This window comes from Odocoileus virginianus, chromosome 9 (genome assembly GCF_023699985.2).
Source record: "Odocoileus virginianus isolate 20LAN1187 ecotype Illinois chromosome 9, Ovbor_1.2, whole genome shotgun sequence".
NCBI lineage: Eukaryota > Metazoa > Chordata > Mammalia > Artiodactyla > Cervidae > Odocoileus > Odocoileus virginianus.
Window position 1 is genome coordinate 19,999,217 of NC_069682.1, and position 16,280 is coordinate 20,015,496.

Sequence of the window (16,280 nt, forward strand, 5' to 3'; positions counted from 1 at the left end):
ACTGAAGCACTTATCAGGTCATACGGGTGGAACCCTGATCCAATTCAACTGGTATCCTCACAAGAAGAGGAAAACACACCAGAAGTCTCTTTCTCTCATGCACATGCAGTGAAGAAAGGCCACACTGCAAGAAAGGTTCCTTCAACAAGCCAGAGAGAGTCCTCACCAGAACTCAACCCAGACAAATTGCAACCTGAAACTTCCAGCCTCTAAAACTACAAGTAAATAAATGTCTGCCATTTAAGCCACACAACCTATAATATATTGTTACGGTGGCCCAAATAGACTACTGCAAGTCCACTTTTTTTCAGGTACTTACTCATCAGAAAGAGTTCCCTGGCTACAACCTTTTAAAACAGGGGAAGTCCTGCTTTTCTAATATAATAAGGTTCTTCAATGCCACATTAGAAACCAAATGGTCCTGCTTTACCTAGAGACTACTACTATAATCTTTGGATAAAACTACATAAATCACTGAAAATTGAAGCAAAAATAGGAGAAAGTAAAAAATAAGTGTTTATCAAGCAGCACAAAAGGAAAAAAAAAAAAAGACTCAAAGCAATCTTAAAAGCTAAGAACTCTCAAAGAGAGGTTTCAAGAAAAAGAAAGTGACAAAAAAGGTAACATGCAAAGAACCATCTTGGTAACACAATATATAAATTAAGGAAGTCATAGATCATCTTCATCTTCACAAAGTTAGAGAGGCAAAACACATATCAAATATCACATGAAATGTTAATTAAAGCCAAAAAGTAGAATGCAATGTGTGAGTTTGGTGGCACAGGTGACAGGGCTAGCGTCAAAGCAGTGTCATGACTCAGAGAGGAGATCTCTGGATAGCTAGAGGGAAGCCGCTGTATATCATACATGGAGCTCAGCTGGGTGCCCTGTGCTGCCCTACCTAGAGAAGGTAGGAAAGAGGGGTAGCGGGAGGAAGGCTCAAGAGCGAGGGGATAGATGTATACACACAGACGACTGACTTTGTCGTAGAGCAGAAACTAACACAACATTGTAAAGCAATTATCCTCCAATTAAAAGAAAAAAAAAAATCACTGTTCTCTGGGGGCTGAAAGTATGTCTGAGAACAAGGGGTGGAGATGTGATGAACAGTGTGAAATTGTTCCAAATCAGAGGACAGACTCATGAAAAGCCCAGAACAGAATAAGGAGCCAGGCCTAAAAGAAATGGAAGAATAGTGTTGAAGGACAGTGAAAGATAAGGTGAAAAATAATTTAGGAACAGACTGTGGAGGGTCCTTAGAGTCAGAAATTAAGGAGTTTAAAAGATTAGACTTTATCCTGCTGAAAGTGGAGGTCCAGGGAAAGTTTTTTAGTGGGTCATAATTAGGGTCATGATGAAAGAGGTATTTTAGAAAGAGTCATCTGGTGACAGTGTTTAAGATACAACGGAAGGACCACAAGAGCCTGAAAGGAGATAAGGCCAATTAGGAGACCTGTAATAACTTAGGCAGGATAAGGCCTGAACACAGCAGGACTGAAAAGAGAGGAATGTTGGGGGGAAGGGATTTCACACAAGAAAGATCTTCAGAAACTGTTTGCCGAGTCCTTAATCGCTGTTTCCAAAAAGAAGTAGTATGTGTTAATTCTTTTATTATGGGGGCCCTTCCCAAACCTCCTCTTTAGACAATGCCACTTTACAAGGAAAACTCTTGTACGTGCCATGCACAAGTAATTACTGGTCTGGGATGTATTTGTTTTTTTAAGTGACTGTGGGTAAAAAATTGAGGATAAAAAGAAGAGATTAACCTTTGAAGTTCTGCCCTAGGTGGAAAAATAAAACAAAACCAGGTGTAAGGGAAACCACGGATTTAGATGAGAAAGAACCAAGACACAATTTTCCGTATATTTTTCTCATGAAAGTATAAGTATTCCTTATAGAAATACTTTCCCTAAGGAGAGGTTGTTCAGAGGATCTAATTAGACTGGGTATGTCAAAGTGTATTGAAACAAATAAACCATTCCTACATGTGGTAGGTATTATAAGGAAAATACATGTTACTGCAGTATTGCTTTCTACATACTCAATCTTCACTTTAAAGACAATGCTATTGACCTACCGTTATTTAGGAATTCATGGGAGTTACTGGTTGAGATAAGTTGAAGATAAGGATCATTAAAGTAACACAGATTCACTCTGAGAAAATACTAGATTTCAAGGGCTTAAATCCAAACCACTGACCTCATCACTAATCATCTATGTTAATCAGCCCAGTTAGGAGTTATAACAAAAATACCACTGGATTCTCCTTTCAAACTGTCTGGTGTACTAGATTACACTACTCAAAACCAGAGGATTCCACTACTTAAAATCAGAAGATTCCATCAAGTTTTCATTAGCTACAAAACAGTTATGCTTCTTGTATGAGCAATAAAAGTAACCATCTATTTCAGCACTGTATGGTGTTTACCTTTCTAGCCTTTAAAAAACTCCCATTTTATGTTTGCTCAATATAAAAAAGAAAGAAAAATTCCATGTCAGTTGTTCAGGTTCATATAAGACCTAATTGCCTCATACACTATAATTTTGCTACCAGTTTACAATTAGCATGCATTTCTCATGCATGAGTTGACCCAATTACATAACAAATTTTGCCTTTGGGGATTTCTCTTGACTGCTTGTCTTCTGTCCACATACAACTCAATTTCACACCATCAGCAGCTTGAACATGGCCACAGTCAGTCTCTGTCAAAATGATTTATTTAAATTACAAACAGAGACCAGATCCCCAGACAATCAACTCTACCCTCATGCTCACCCTTTATACACAGTGTACCTTTGAATCAAATCTTTTAATAGTCCACAGACACTGCTATTCAATTATTAGGCCATGTTTACCTCCAATAATCTAATATTTCTGAAGCCAACTCACAAAATCTTAAGGAACTAAATCAGCAGTATTCATGTAAGCTTATTAATGGGCATATAATTTATTTTGCATTCTAAGAAGTCAATGAAAAATTACATAGCTATCTCAAAAAAAAACAAAAAACAATTACATTTCAATATCAAATTACAGACAGACTCTTTTCTATAATGTTAAAAAAAAAAGAGGGGATTCAACCTGAACTTTTCTTGTAAAGCAAGTAAGCATTTCTGGGTATGCTAAATGTGAAAATAGTAATGAAAGGGGATATTTGGGAAACAGGACAGATAACCATAATGATAGATGCTACAGGTAAGGGACTAAATATAGAACAGGTGAAAATTCTATTGTCTATGTGCCAGTGATCTAAGGAAAGGGAGTTCTAAAGATTCCCACTGAAGCCAACATACATAGGTACACTTATACATGCACTCATGTGCACACACACACAACACACACACACACACGTATGGAATATTTCTTCTGTGAGTCAAGGCACAAATCTTGACAAATCACATAATGGTATACTTACCATTTTAGTCACTCTGTAAAATATAAGATTTGTCATCTGGGTCATTTTTTTCCTTCCCCTTCATACAATATTTCTCTACCACCTGAAATAAATTAGAAAATAAACATCTCGATTTTATCTACAGCACAAAGATTGTCACAGTCTCTAGGGGTTGAACTTCATCATTTTATTTCACAATTTATCCCCAGACTGTCTCAGCTAATTGAAAATGCAGTTTATATTAGTGTGTAAACAGAAAAACACATCAATACTCTTCTCTAGGCTGAACTGAGTCCCTTAGATGTCTGGGGGTGAGTCTGCCTTACTATCCTGCTGCAGATTTCCTGAATGCACTGCCTATAAACTTGAAGGTGGTAACCACATGCATTAGAAACTGCCTTTACAATTATGCCAGAACTATAAGGACAACAGAAGAAAGACATTTTTTTAATGTTAGAAGTTACAGGAGTTCCTCAATTCATGTTTATATGTTGTCATTTAAGAACATTTTTCTGAAATATCACTAAGTAAAGAAAATGTACTAAGACATTTCTGCCATCCCTGAATTTATACTCTAGAACTGGGGAGGTGGGGTAGGCAATCAGACATCTTCTGCAATTTCATGGGAAAATCTTTTTATTTTGGGAACTAGTTCTTTTTTTCATTCCAACCACTCCATAAATTATGAAATCTTGCCTCTTTTCTTATTCTTTCTGCAGCTATACTATGAGAGAAATATAGCAGAAGAACTTTAAATTGCAGCATTTAATAAATCTCCCAGATTCAATATGCTGGCATTATAGACTCCAAAAGAAAGAAGTTAAGGCTAAACCTGCTCTCACCCTTTTCATTACACACAATTTCAAATTTACAGTTGTATTTCATCCCACACCTTGGTAACACACACAGACTAAGTAGGCATTTCCAAATGATTTCAAGCCTTTAACAAATGAATATGAGAATGTTTGAAAAAAAATTCATAACACTAACATAGTAACAAGCAATCAAAAATGCCCACTCATCCATAACATATTATCCAAAACACCTAGGAGTTGTCATTAAATCCACTGTATTATGTCTTTATACTTTCCTTAGTCCAAAAGGGATTAAAGGCAGTTCAAAAAGATCTGGACAATATTCAAAGATAAACTAAAAACAAGTAAGAAAATGAAGCAAATGGAAAAATAAAGATTACAAAGACCCTGACTAAGTTAACATACCTACATCAACCTATTTTAAACCCAGAGCTCAAATCTCCTATCCCTTGTGATTTTCAGGATAAACCATTCTATCCCAGCATCAGGAGAAGACTCTGGTGTCTCGATCTGACCTTCTTCCTCCCAAAACAGACACAATCTAGGCCATGGTCAAAAACATGTGTCTGGGTTTGGCCAATATATTTCAGTGGTTTGGGTTTATCTGAAAGTAATGCAGAAAACTGGACTAATCAAAACACCACCTTTCAGATTAGCCCATGTTTCTTACAGAAAAAAAGATCCTTGAGTAATATGGAAAACCTGGGAGGTCACAGGAAAAGTTCATGAAGTTGTAGCCTCATAAATGAATAATAAACTCACTAGACCTCAGAATACTTAACAGCTTCTTTTCTCCAACAGTAAATCCCTAACTTCTTGTGCACTGTTGGTGGGATTGTAAATTGGTGCAGCCACTATGAAAAACAGCATAGCAGTTCCTCAAAAAATTAAAAATAGAACTACCATATTATCCAACAAATCCACTTCTGGGAATGTATCCAAAGGAAACAAAAACACTAACTCAAAAAGATATCTGCATTCTCATACTCATTGCAGCATTATTCACAATAGCCAAGACAAGGAAACAACCTAAGTATCCATCAATGGACAAATGGATAAAGGTATTTCAAGATATATGTAAGTATGTATGCATGCATGCACACACAAAGAAATACTATTCAACCATGAAAAGGAGAAAATCCTACCATTTTTAACAATATTGATGGACCTAGAAGGCATTATGCTAAGTGAAATAAGTCAGATAGACTTATTGACAAATACTATATGATCTCACTTATATGTGTTACCTAAAAAAAAAGAAGAAACAAAAAACCCACACCAAACTTATAGGAAAAAAAGGTCAGTTTTGTGGTTACCAGAGGGATGGAGAGAGGGAAAACTGAAAGAATGTGGTCAAAAGATACAATCTTCCAGTTATAAGATAAATCAGTATTAGATATGTAATTTACAACATGATGATTGTAGTTGACACAGCTGTATATTATACAAGAAAGTTGTTAAGAAAGTAGACCCCAAGGATTCTCATCACAAGGAGAATTCTTTCTTCTTTTCTTTTTATTGCATCTGTTTGAGATGATGATGTTGACTAAACCTACTGTGGTAAACACCTTACGATACAGGTAAGTCAAACCATCATGTGGTACAGCTTAAACTTATACAGTGATATATGTTATTTCTCAAAAAAACTAAAGAAAAAATAATAAATCCCTAACAGTAATATTATGAAATTTACATTTTCTTACTGCTACCCAAATAGTAATATGCCTCATCATGGCTAAAAGAACTACTTATAAGACTGCTATGGTTGCTAACATTAAGACTGTTGTATGTGTGTGTGTTAGCGGCTCAGTCACGTCCGCCTCTTTGCAAACCCATGGATTGTATCCCACCAGACTCCTCTGTCCATGGGATTTTCCAGGCAAGATTATTGGAGTGGGTTGCCATTTCCTTCTCCAAGACTATTGCATAAATTTGTTTTAAAAGATGTTATCTAAATTATATACTTTTTAAAATCACCACCGTCTACCTTATAGGTAAAAATTAGATTAAGATATCTTAATCTAAACAGTATTTTGTATATACTGCTATGTATATAATAAACATAAATTTATACATACCTGTATTATAAGGGTTTTGCATAATTAAGAATGGATCTGCAAACAGCCTCTGGTACTGAATAAAATGTATATTCCTGCTAAGGATAAAGGTTGGTGAAATGATCAGTTCTTTTCTTATTAAATGTGAATAACGACTTAATTTGAATATAAATTAAAAGGCTTACCTTTGAATCAACTGCAATCCTTATGTGAGCTGTCACAGGGATGTCTTAAAGAAATGTTTAGTTCTTTTTGAAATAAATTTGTGATAGTTGAAGATTTATGATGTAACTTTGTTTTATGCAACACTTTTTATTTTTTAAAAAAAGGTTCTCCAAAGATAATCCAAAATCAGAAACATTACTGAATGTAACTGCCAGTGAAACATATCACTAATTTGCATTTTAGAAAACAAAAATAGGGTTCTGACTTAAGGAAAGAATGAAGGGGGAGGAAGACGATAGAGGCAATCTTCAGTATTCGTGATCGGTGGGTTTTAAGGATGAGGTGGAAAAAACTAAGGGACAGAAGCCTTGAATCCTTAAAATTCAACTCTTTCTCTTCAAAGGAAAAAGTCCTTGCTGAAATAAAACACCCATTTAAAGAGCAAACAATGGATAAACCTTAGGGAATATGGCAAAACAAAGTGTCTCTGTCTCTTACTCCCTAAACAAATTTTTTAAATATCAGATAATTCTGTTTTTTGAGCTTTTGACAAAATTTATTCTCAGACTATATGCTATGATTTTATCTGCAAATTGTGACTGTACGTAGGTACATAACGAAGACAGCCAAATACCAGTGAGTTTAAAACAACCTGCTAGCTAAACATTTCCCAGAAATCAATGCTACATAACTTAAAATTTCAGACACATAGATTTTGGTGACTGTACATGAAACACACGAAGTAGACTTCTTGTGAAAAAGTATATGTCTTGCATATTTGTTCATACTTTTATATAATATAAACGGTTGCTGATTTTCATTCGTATTTCCCCTGGAGTACTTAACATTGAATTAACTTATTTCTAGAAAAAATGCATTTTGACACACTTCATATAATAAAGAAACATAATTACCACTTTTAATAAGTACTCAACACTTTTTGGTCCCTAATATGTTTTGAACTTCTGCTAGTTTCAATTTTCTTTTCCAAAAAATGCTATTACTGAACAAGATGCAGCTTTCAAATTCAAAGCAACTTCATATGTAAGTGTTTATTTCAGAAATTAGATGCAATATGCCATTTCAACAAATATCTAATTTAAAATATGAACTCTTGAATACACACATTGAGCAAACATGAGATTTCTCCAGATACCTAACCTTTTATGTATATTCTGTATGATTACTCACCACAAAAAATTAACTGATAGGCTTTAACATTTACCTATACAAGTCCTATTTTAGAAAAATTTTAAAGTTGAGAATCATTTAAAATGAAATAAAACACTGTTACAATAACATCTCTTAATAGCAATGACTGTTATTTATAAATACACAATTAATTTATTTAATTAAATTGATTTGCTAGATAAACCAATTTACTTGATAAACCAATTAAATAAACTAAAAGTGTATTCAGAAATACACAGGCATAAATCAGAAATATTGCATGTTCGGTTCCAGATCAGTTCAATAAGGAAAATGTCAGAACAAAGAGAGTCAAATTTTTTGGTTTTCTAGTGCATCTAATGGAGAAGGCAATGGCACCCCACTCCAGTACTCTTGCCTGGAAAATCCCATGGACGGAGAAGCCTGGTGGGCTGCAGTCCATGGGGTTGCTAAGAGTCGGACACGACTGAGCGACTTCACTTTCACTTTTCACTTTCATGCATTGGAGAAGGAAATGGCAACCCATTCCAGAGTTCTTACCTGGAGAATCCCAGGGACGGGGGAGATTGGTGGGCTGCCGTCTATGGGGTCGAACAGAGTCAGACACGACTTAGCAGCAGCAGCGCATCTAAAAGTTCTGTGTACACTATACTGTCATCTACTAAGTGTGCAATAGTGCAATATGTCTAAAACTATGTTGTTGTTGTTGTTTAGTTGCTAAGTCATGTTTGACTCTTTGAGACCCCATGGACTGCAGCACACCAGACTTCCCTGTCCTTCACTATCTCCTGGAGCTTACTCAAACACATTCATCGAGTCAGTGATGCCATCCAACCACCTCATTCTCTGCCGCCCCCTTCTCCTCCTGCCCTCAATCTTTCCCGGCATCAGGGTCTTTTCCAATGAGGCGGCTCTTCACATCAGGTGGCCAAAGTGTATCTACCTTAATTAAAAAATACCTTATTGCTAAAAAATGCTAAGCATCATCTGACAATACAGGGTTGTCACAAATCTTCTAATTGTTAAAAAAAAAAAAAATTATCTGTGAAGTGTAAAAAAAGTAAAGCACAGTAAAAGTAGGTATGCCTACAGTCACTGCTATTAATGTTAGGCTCTTGATAACAGTGATGAAATCAAAGGGAAGCAATTCAGTAGATGAACTTGGCACATTTTCTGAGGATACTGAGTATGTTGGCATCTTACAGCAATAAGAACACTTCCAAGTTGTCCAATTTCACTTTCTCACCAGAAATAAAAGTCAGGGTTATTACATCACTGAACAAACGGTCACCTACGTTACTGATTTGTTCCTGAGTCCTCTTGAGCCTCTGTAGTTCAGGAGTGTCTGTAACGATGCTGAAGCCCCTCCCTTTGCTTTCTTCAAAATCTCTTTTGTACTTGACCTAACAAAATTAGGAGTGAAAGAAAGAAAGAAAAAGAAAAGTAAACAAAAGAATCATAAATCCCACTCAGGATAGCCAGAGGCCATGTAAGCTGCTAAAATTGGAAGCGGCATCTCCAGGAACAGCTCTATTAGCAGGTGATACAGTGAACAGCGAGACTGCTTGGTTTGCGTCCCAACAACCACTTTGTGGCCTTAGGTAAGTTACTCAACCACTCTGTGCCTCGGCACCATTTTAATTCATAAAATGATGATAATGACAAAAATAACAGCATTTAAATTTGTTGTTTAGTTGTTAAGTCACATCCAACTCTTTTGTAACCCCTTGGACTATAGCCCACACCAGACTCCTCTGTCTATGGGATTCTCCAGGCAAGAATAACAGAGTGGGCTGCCATATCCTTTTTCAGGGGATCTTCCTGATCCAGGGATCGAACTTATGTCTCCCGCTTGGCAGGATGATTCTTTACTTCTGAGCTGCCTGGAAGCCCTAGTATTTAAATAACGCTATTTAGTAGGTTGAAAGATAATATCAAATGTCTTAGTTCACATACTGAGCCCACAGGAAACAAGCAAGTGCTTCATAATAGTTATTATTATCATCATTAACAGTTGTACTAAAACTGAAAAATAAATGTGGAAAGAGAAAGCTAAATCTTCTGGTCCCATGGCTTGTTTTGTCAGTGACAAAGCATCATTTTGAGCCTGGACTGTGCTATGGATGAGGGAGACATACAACATTATCAGAGCAGCCCTGTCCTAACAAAGTTTTCATTCTATTTCATAAGGCAAAGCATATGGGTATGATTATACAGGGTTGTACTGCCAAATGTTGAATATGTAAATGCTTATGGAAATATTTATAAAACAGGCCACACCTAGAGATTAAAAGGCTTCAAGCACATGCCCTTGGCATACTGTGTACTGAGGTACCAAAGTTTTTTTCAGTCTTTAAATATATTTCTTTCTAATTACAACCCAGTGAGGCTGAATGTTACAGTTTCCTCAGGGAACTAGAACAGCCAGTGTTTAATCTTACTAGGGTCCCATCTCCTATTATGAGCATAGTGACAATAACTGTGACACCAGTTAAATATTCTGCTTGTTAATGACTGAGATGGTTACATCACTTGAACAGTTCTTATTTCTTTAAAAGCCTAACTATCAAGAAATATGGAAACATATTTTTGATAATTCATATAATCCCCATTTTCACATTCATAATTACCAGCTTCTAATTAAAACATGCTAATAATTAATGTTCAGGGTAGCTAATAAAAATATGTTTTCTGCCAGTGTCACTTTCTGTATAAATTTGGAAAGTCTCCTTAGCTGAGCATGGAATGACCGTTTTTGTTGAGTCATGTTTATTTTTAAATACTCAGTTCTCTCAGGCATTACTGTCCTTGAGGCCACTGAAATTTTCCTTTATCTGAAAAGCTTAAAAGAAAAAAAAAAAATCCCAGGTGACAATAAATAAAAAGATACACATACTCTCATCACTTTTAGTCTAAGAATATCTAATTTTCCCTCCACATTTTCATTTAAATGTCTAAAAGTACTAAAATCCTTACTTTATTTCCATAAGTAAAAGGTCAAATAAACTGCATTATTTTTCTGCTACAGAAAATGCTGAGTGAGATTAGCCTTCTAACCCTCAATCTCCCAGCATGTGTGAAGATGCGCACGGGCACATTCTCAGGGTTTTGCGCCTAACTAAGCAGAGCAGCCATTTAGCTTTGCTTGAAATAAACACTAGGGCGCGGAGCAGTAAAATAATAAAAGTAAGAAAGATGGCAAAGTTACAATAAGAGCAAGGGGGGAATGACAAAGTAAGAATAAAAATCTAGAAGCCAAGTTCTAACATCCTTAACATCCATTTCAGAGAAGGCACAATCACATATTCTTTTTGTGATGAGCTTGGAAATTTGTTTGTTTTTTAATGGCAATTTCCAAAGGAAGAACTGAAAAGAAAAACCATTAAATTCCAGAATCATAGCTTTCAAGTTAATTACCATTTACGAGTCCTTTCCACATTCACAAGACACATAAGATTCATCTGATTAGGGCTTGCCTCGTTAAGTGATTAGTTTTAAAGAATATACAATTATCTCCATAATTGATTTGCAGAGTTTTTAGATGTTTAATCCTTTTTTAATGGAGTGACCCACAACCATGCTCAGCACCAATGCAAGCACCAGTCCACGCAGTAAATCTTGACAGCTCACAGGGAGATTTTGAGCCCTTCATCAGTCCCTCTCTTTTCCATACTCCCAGCCACTTATATCCTATCTCTCTACTTAGGGCTAATTTTAAATATTATATCCGATGGTCTGCCAGGTATGCATAGTCTGATTCTGAGAGACAACTGGATACAAAAATAGCAGATGCCAGGGGCCGGGGGCAGGGGTTGCAGGGTAGGGTGTGGGGAATGGGGAGTTAACTGTGTTTAACGGGGACAGACTTTCAGTTCAGGAAGGTAAAAAACTCAGGAGATAGATGATGATGAGAGCTGTACAACAGCGTGAATGTACTTGGTGCCACTGGGCTGTGCAGTTAAATGTGGGGAAAAGAGTATGTTTTATGCCACATTCACCACAGTAAAAAAAATTTTAATTAAAAAAAAATAGAGCTCAGAGAACAGAGAGAGGGAGAAGATTCCTCTTTTCGGTTGTAGATGTCTCCTTTGTCCTCACAAGATGACCCCATCCAACCAGTGAGCGCCTGCACTCTGCACTCAGGAATAACCCATACACATAATCCAGTGTGTGTCCAAGAATTCCAGACCTGGGACTGTGGTAGAAACTCATGGGAAAGGGCTACTCTTTCTCCATGGTCTGGCTCATTTCGTTGTTGTTCAGGATTGTTGTTCAACCCCACAGACGACAGCACACCAGGTTTCCCGGTCCTTCACCATCTCCCGGAGCTTGCTCAAACTCATGTCCATTGAGTCAGTGATGCCATCCAACCATCTCATCCTCTGTTGTCCCCTTCTCCTTCTGCCTTCAGTCTTTCCCAGCATCGGGGTCTTTTCTAATGAGTCAGCTCTTCACATCAGGTGGACAAAGTATTGGAGCTTCAGCTTCAGCATTGGTCCTTCCAATAAATATTCAGGATAGATCCTTTAGGATTGACTGGTTGGATCTCCTTGCAGTCCAAGGGACTCTCAAGAGTCTTCTCCAACACCACAGTTCAAAAGCATCAATTCTTCAGCACTCGGCCTTCTTTATGGTCCAACTCTCACATCCATACATGACTATTGGAAAAACCATAGTTTTGACTAGACAGACCTTTGTTGGTAAAGTAATGTCTCTGCTTTTTAATATGCTGTCTAGGTTTGTCATAGCTTTTCTTCCAAGAAGCAAGCATCTTTTAATTTCATGACTTCAGTCACCATTTGCAGTGATTTTGGAGCCCAAGAAAATAAAGCTTCCCACTGTTTCCATTGTTTCCCCATCTATTTGCCATGAAGCGATGGGACAGGATGCCATGATCTTCACTTTTTGAGTGTTGAGTTTTAAGCCAGCTTTTTCACTCTCTTCTTTCACTTTCATCAAGAGGCTCTTTAGTTCCTCTTCACTTTCTGCCATAGGGGTGGTGTCATCTGCATATCTGAGGTTATTGATATTTCTCCTAGCAATCTTGATTCCAGCTTGTGCTTCATCCAGCCCAGCATTTCACATGATGTACTCTGTTTAGTGGGCTGTAAAACTGAAGTTGCTGGCCCTAATTTGGCCACTATGCAATGATGATGAGGCCAACACAGAGGCAAGCAAAACCCCAAGAGTGATTCCTGACATCATTCAAGCACCTGAATCTAACTCTTCCTAAAGCCAGAACCACCAGGCTTACCAGATGAGTGAGCTAATATCTCTCTCTTCAATAACCAAAAGAATTCTGATTAATATGCCACCACCACCATGCCTACAGGTATACACATGAACAATAAGGTTCCTAGAAATACTGACATGTGAATTTCTCCTTGTTTATTTCTATGCTTTGGTTCTATTTATGACACATGACTTAAAGAGTTTATAAAAATAGGGGGATCGTATCAGAGAAAGAGCCTAGACCTAACATCCCATCCCTGTCACTTAACAGCCACCTCACAGGCCTTCTAGCTTCCATGAGCCCAAATTTCCTCATTTTTAATTAGAGAGTCTGGTAATTTCTTAACTAAGAAGGCTGTAGGGACTGAATGATAATCACAGAGAGGAATTTTAGAAGGTATGAGGCGGTTTTTTTGTGCAAATGTCCAGTATTATCATAATACTGGTTTTACCTGACTTAAAAGGATTACCTAATATCTGTCATGAGACATCAAAAAGAACAGTTCTATAACAATCAGATAGATCATGGCTAATAAAGCCAAATGATTAATGTCAATGTATGGCAAAAACCACCACAATATTGTAAAGTAATTAGCCTCCAATTAAAATAAATAAATTAATTTTTTAAAAAAAGAATCAGCTATTAGTTTACATTTGCAAATTTTACTATTATTCTAGGATAGATACTTATTTTTTGATGGATTTGTGTGAATGATCAGACTCCTACAAGACACCTTGGATGTGTCATCTGGTGACCACACAGGTGAAGATGAATCCTGAACCCCATCTGTGCAGGTGCTGGGTGACAATCTGTCTCTGCCAAGAGGCATGCCACAGGCTCTGCAAACCTGTAAGAACTATGTGAAGAGGGCTCTCATAAGATCACTCAGAATTCCTTTTCATAATGCATTTATTCATTAAAGCTCAGCACCAGTGGGGATGCTCTGTGTGCTGGACGGGTCTTCCCCAGTGCTGAGTGTCACGGTTTTTCACCTCCTATTATAGAGCAGTTATCACCCTGAACTGCAATCACAACGGAGTCACAGTCCCTGCTCTAGAATGTGTAGAACTCAGGGACAAGGGCAAACTTTTATTGAACTTTGTGATCCAAAATCGTGGCATAGCACCTGACCTGTGCAAGTTGATTAATAAATGATAAAGAAAGGGAAGAACGGAGGGAGCAGAGGAGAAACAAAGAAAGGGAGTAGACACAGACAAGGGAAGGTGGCCCAGATCTAGAGATCGAAGTGCTGTGTTCAGTCTCTATGTCCAGCTCTTTGCAACTCCTTGGACTGTAGCCCTCCAGGCTTCTCTGTCCATGGGATTTTTCAGGCAAGAATATTGGAGTGGGTTGCCATTCCCTCCTCCAGGGGATCTTTCCGACCCAGGGATCGAACTTGCATCTCCTGCATTGCAGGTAGATTCTTTGCCACTGAGCCACCTGGGAAGCCTAGAGGTACAAGAGGAACCTCCTGTTTGGGCACTGAACTTGGTTCCAGTTGGCTGAAGAAACAGGGAGAGCTGGGAGATAAGCTAAGAAACACAGATCTAGATCTGATATGGAAAGAAACTGCTATCCATAGTGCTTATCTTAGTCCATCTGGGCTGTTATAACAAAAAAATGCCATTGACCGGGTTGCTTATAAACAGCAAAAACTTATTTCTCACAGTTCCGGAGGCTGAAAAATCCAAAATCAAGGTACAAACAGACTCAGTGTCTGAAGAAAGGCTGCATCTTTGTTCACAGATGGCCATCTTTCCACTGTAGTCTCACATGGAATGGGGGATGAAGGAGCTCTCTGGGGTCTCTTCTATAAGAGACTCATTCATGAGGGCTTCACCTTAATGACCTAATCACCTCCCAAAGGCTCCACTTCCTAACATCATCACGTTGGGGATTAGGTTTAAACATGAACTTTGGGAGAATAAAAACATCCAGTCCATCCCAGCACTCCTATATATTAACTCACTCAACATGAACTCAACAAGTATTCACCGAACCTCGTATCAGTTGCTATTACAAACTCCTGCTCTGTCCCTTTTCTTTCCTTCTGCATTGGATTTAAAATGATCATCTCTGGTCTCTTGTCCTCTATCCTGTTAAAAAGTATTTTATAATGATTCTACAAGTAACAATGGTGAATTATTCTAAGAATGTCATTCTCTGGAATGTCATCCTCAAATATTTACATATTTAATCCTTTGTTCATTCAACAAATACTGAGCAGCTACCATGAGCCAAGTACAGTTCCAGGTGTGAGAACAACACATCAAAGGAAACAGTCAATGACCTCGGCCTTGTGGAGCTTATGTTACAGTGGAAGAGAAAGAAAAGACATGAGATTTACATAATTTGAATAAATGCTACATGAGTGGTAAGTGCTGAGAGAGAAATGAAGCAGAAAGTGAGATGAGAAGGGTCAGAAATGCTACCCTTTTAAAGACAGCAATCAGGGAAGGCCTCAGTGAGGTGACACTGAAGTAAGATCAGAAGGAAGTGACCACTGTATGTGAGCAGAAACGTGCTGGATTTCTGCTTTAACAGGCTCTTTCTGGCCACTGAACTAACCCACTGAAGTGAGCAAAACAGAGGCAGGAGACCAGCAAGAAGGCAGGAAATTTTGGTCCTCTCTCCCCATACATGCATTTTCATGCCCTACTCTTTGTGACCCCATGGACTGCAGCCCACCAGGCTCCTCTCCCCATATGGGACCTTTCAGGCAGGAATACTGGAGTGGGTTGCCATCTCCTCCTCCAGGGGCTCTTCCTAACCAGGGGCTGAACCCACATCTCCCGCTTGGCAGGCAGATTCTTTACCACTGAGCCACCTGGGAACCCCCCTCCCTCCCCAGTTGTCCTCTATTAGAGAATGTTCCAGGACCACAGAAGTCAGGGAAACTTCCTGGGCCCAGCCTGAGAAGCTGGCCTCCTTGGGAGACCTAGCCAGGTGAGATGCATCTCTTGATAGAAATGGCAGGAAGGACCCAGGAGGAGGGAGTACAGAGTCCAGACAAGGCTGAGTTAAGCGAAACGACATGCAGTGCCTGGGAGGCAATGCAGTTTGTTTCCCGTATGCTGATCCCTTCAAGACTAAATAAACACATCTTGAAAATGCATTCTTAGGCTCAAAAGATCCATGTTATTGTGCAGCAGAAACTAACACAGCATTGTGAAACAACTACACTCCAATTTTTTAAGAATAATTATACTAAATTTTTAAAAATCAAATGCAAGAAATATACTCAATGGGCAACATGACTTGCCATATTTTTCTTCAGACGTATCTTAAAAATGTATTTCAAATACTGAATGCTACCTACTATTGACATGCTACATACACATGTAAATAAATATGTACACATACATACACACACACATTTCTCTTCCTATATTATAGATCAGAACCCTACATCAAGAACCAAAAAACCTAAATTTAAACCCTAATT

At 37.9% G+C, this 16,280-nt stretch overlaps 1 protein-coding gene across 3 annotated transcripts in view; it reads right to left on the reverse strand.

The window, feature by feature from the left end:
• Positions 1–16,280, reverse strand: part of NEBL (nebulette) — a 365,699-nt gene that overhangs the window by 160,997 nt on the left and 188,422 nt on the right. For 2 of the 3 annotated variants that reach the window (XM_070472043.1, XM_070472045.1), the window contains exon 4: positions 8,898–9,005. In XM_070472043.1, coding sequence (XP_070328144.1) covers positions 8,898–9,005 — 108 coding nt within the window. The other variant, XM_070472042.1, reaches the window with a different exon arrangement.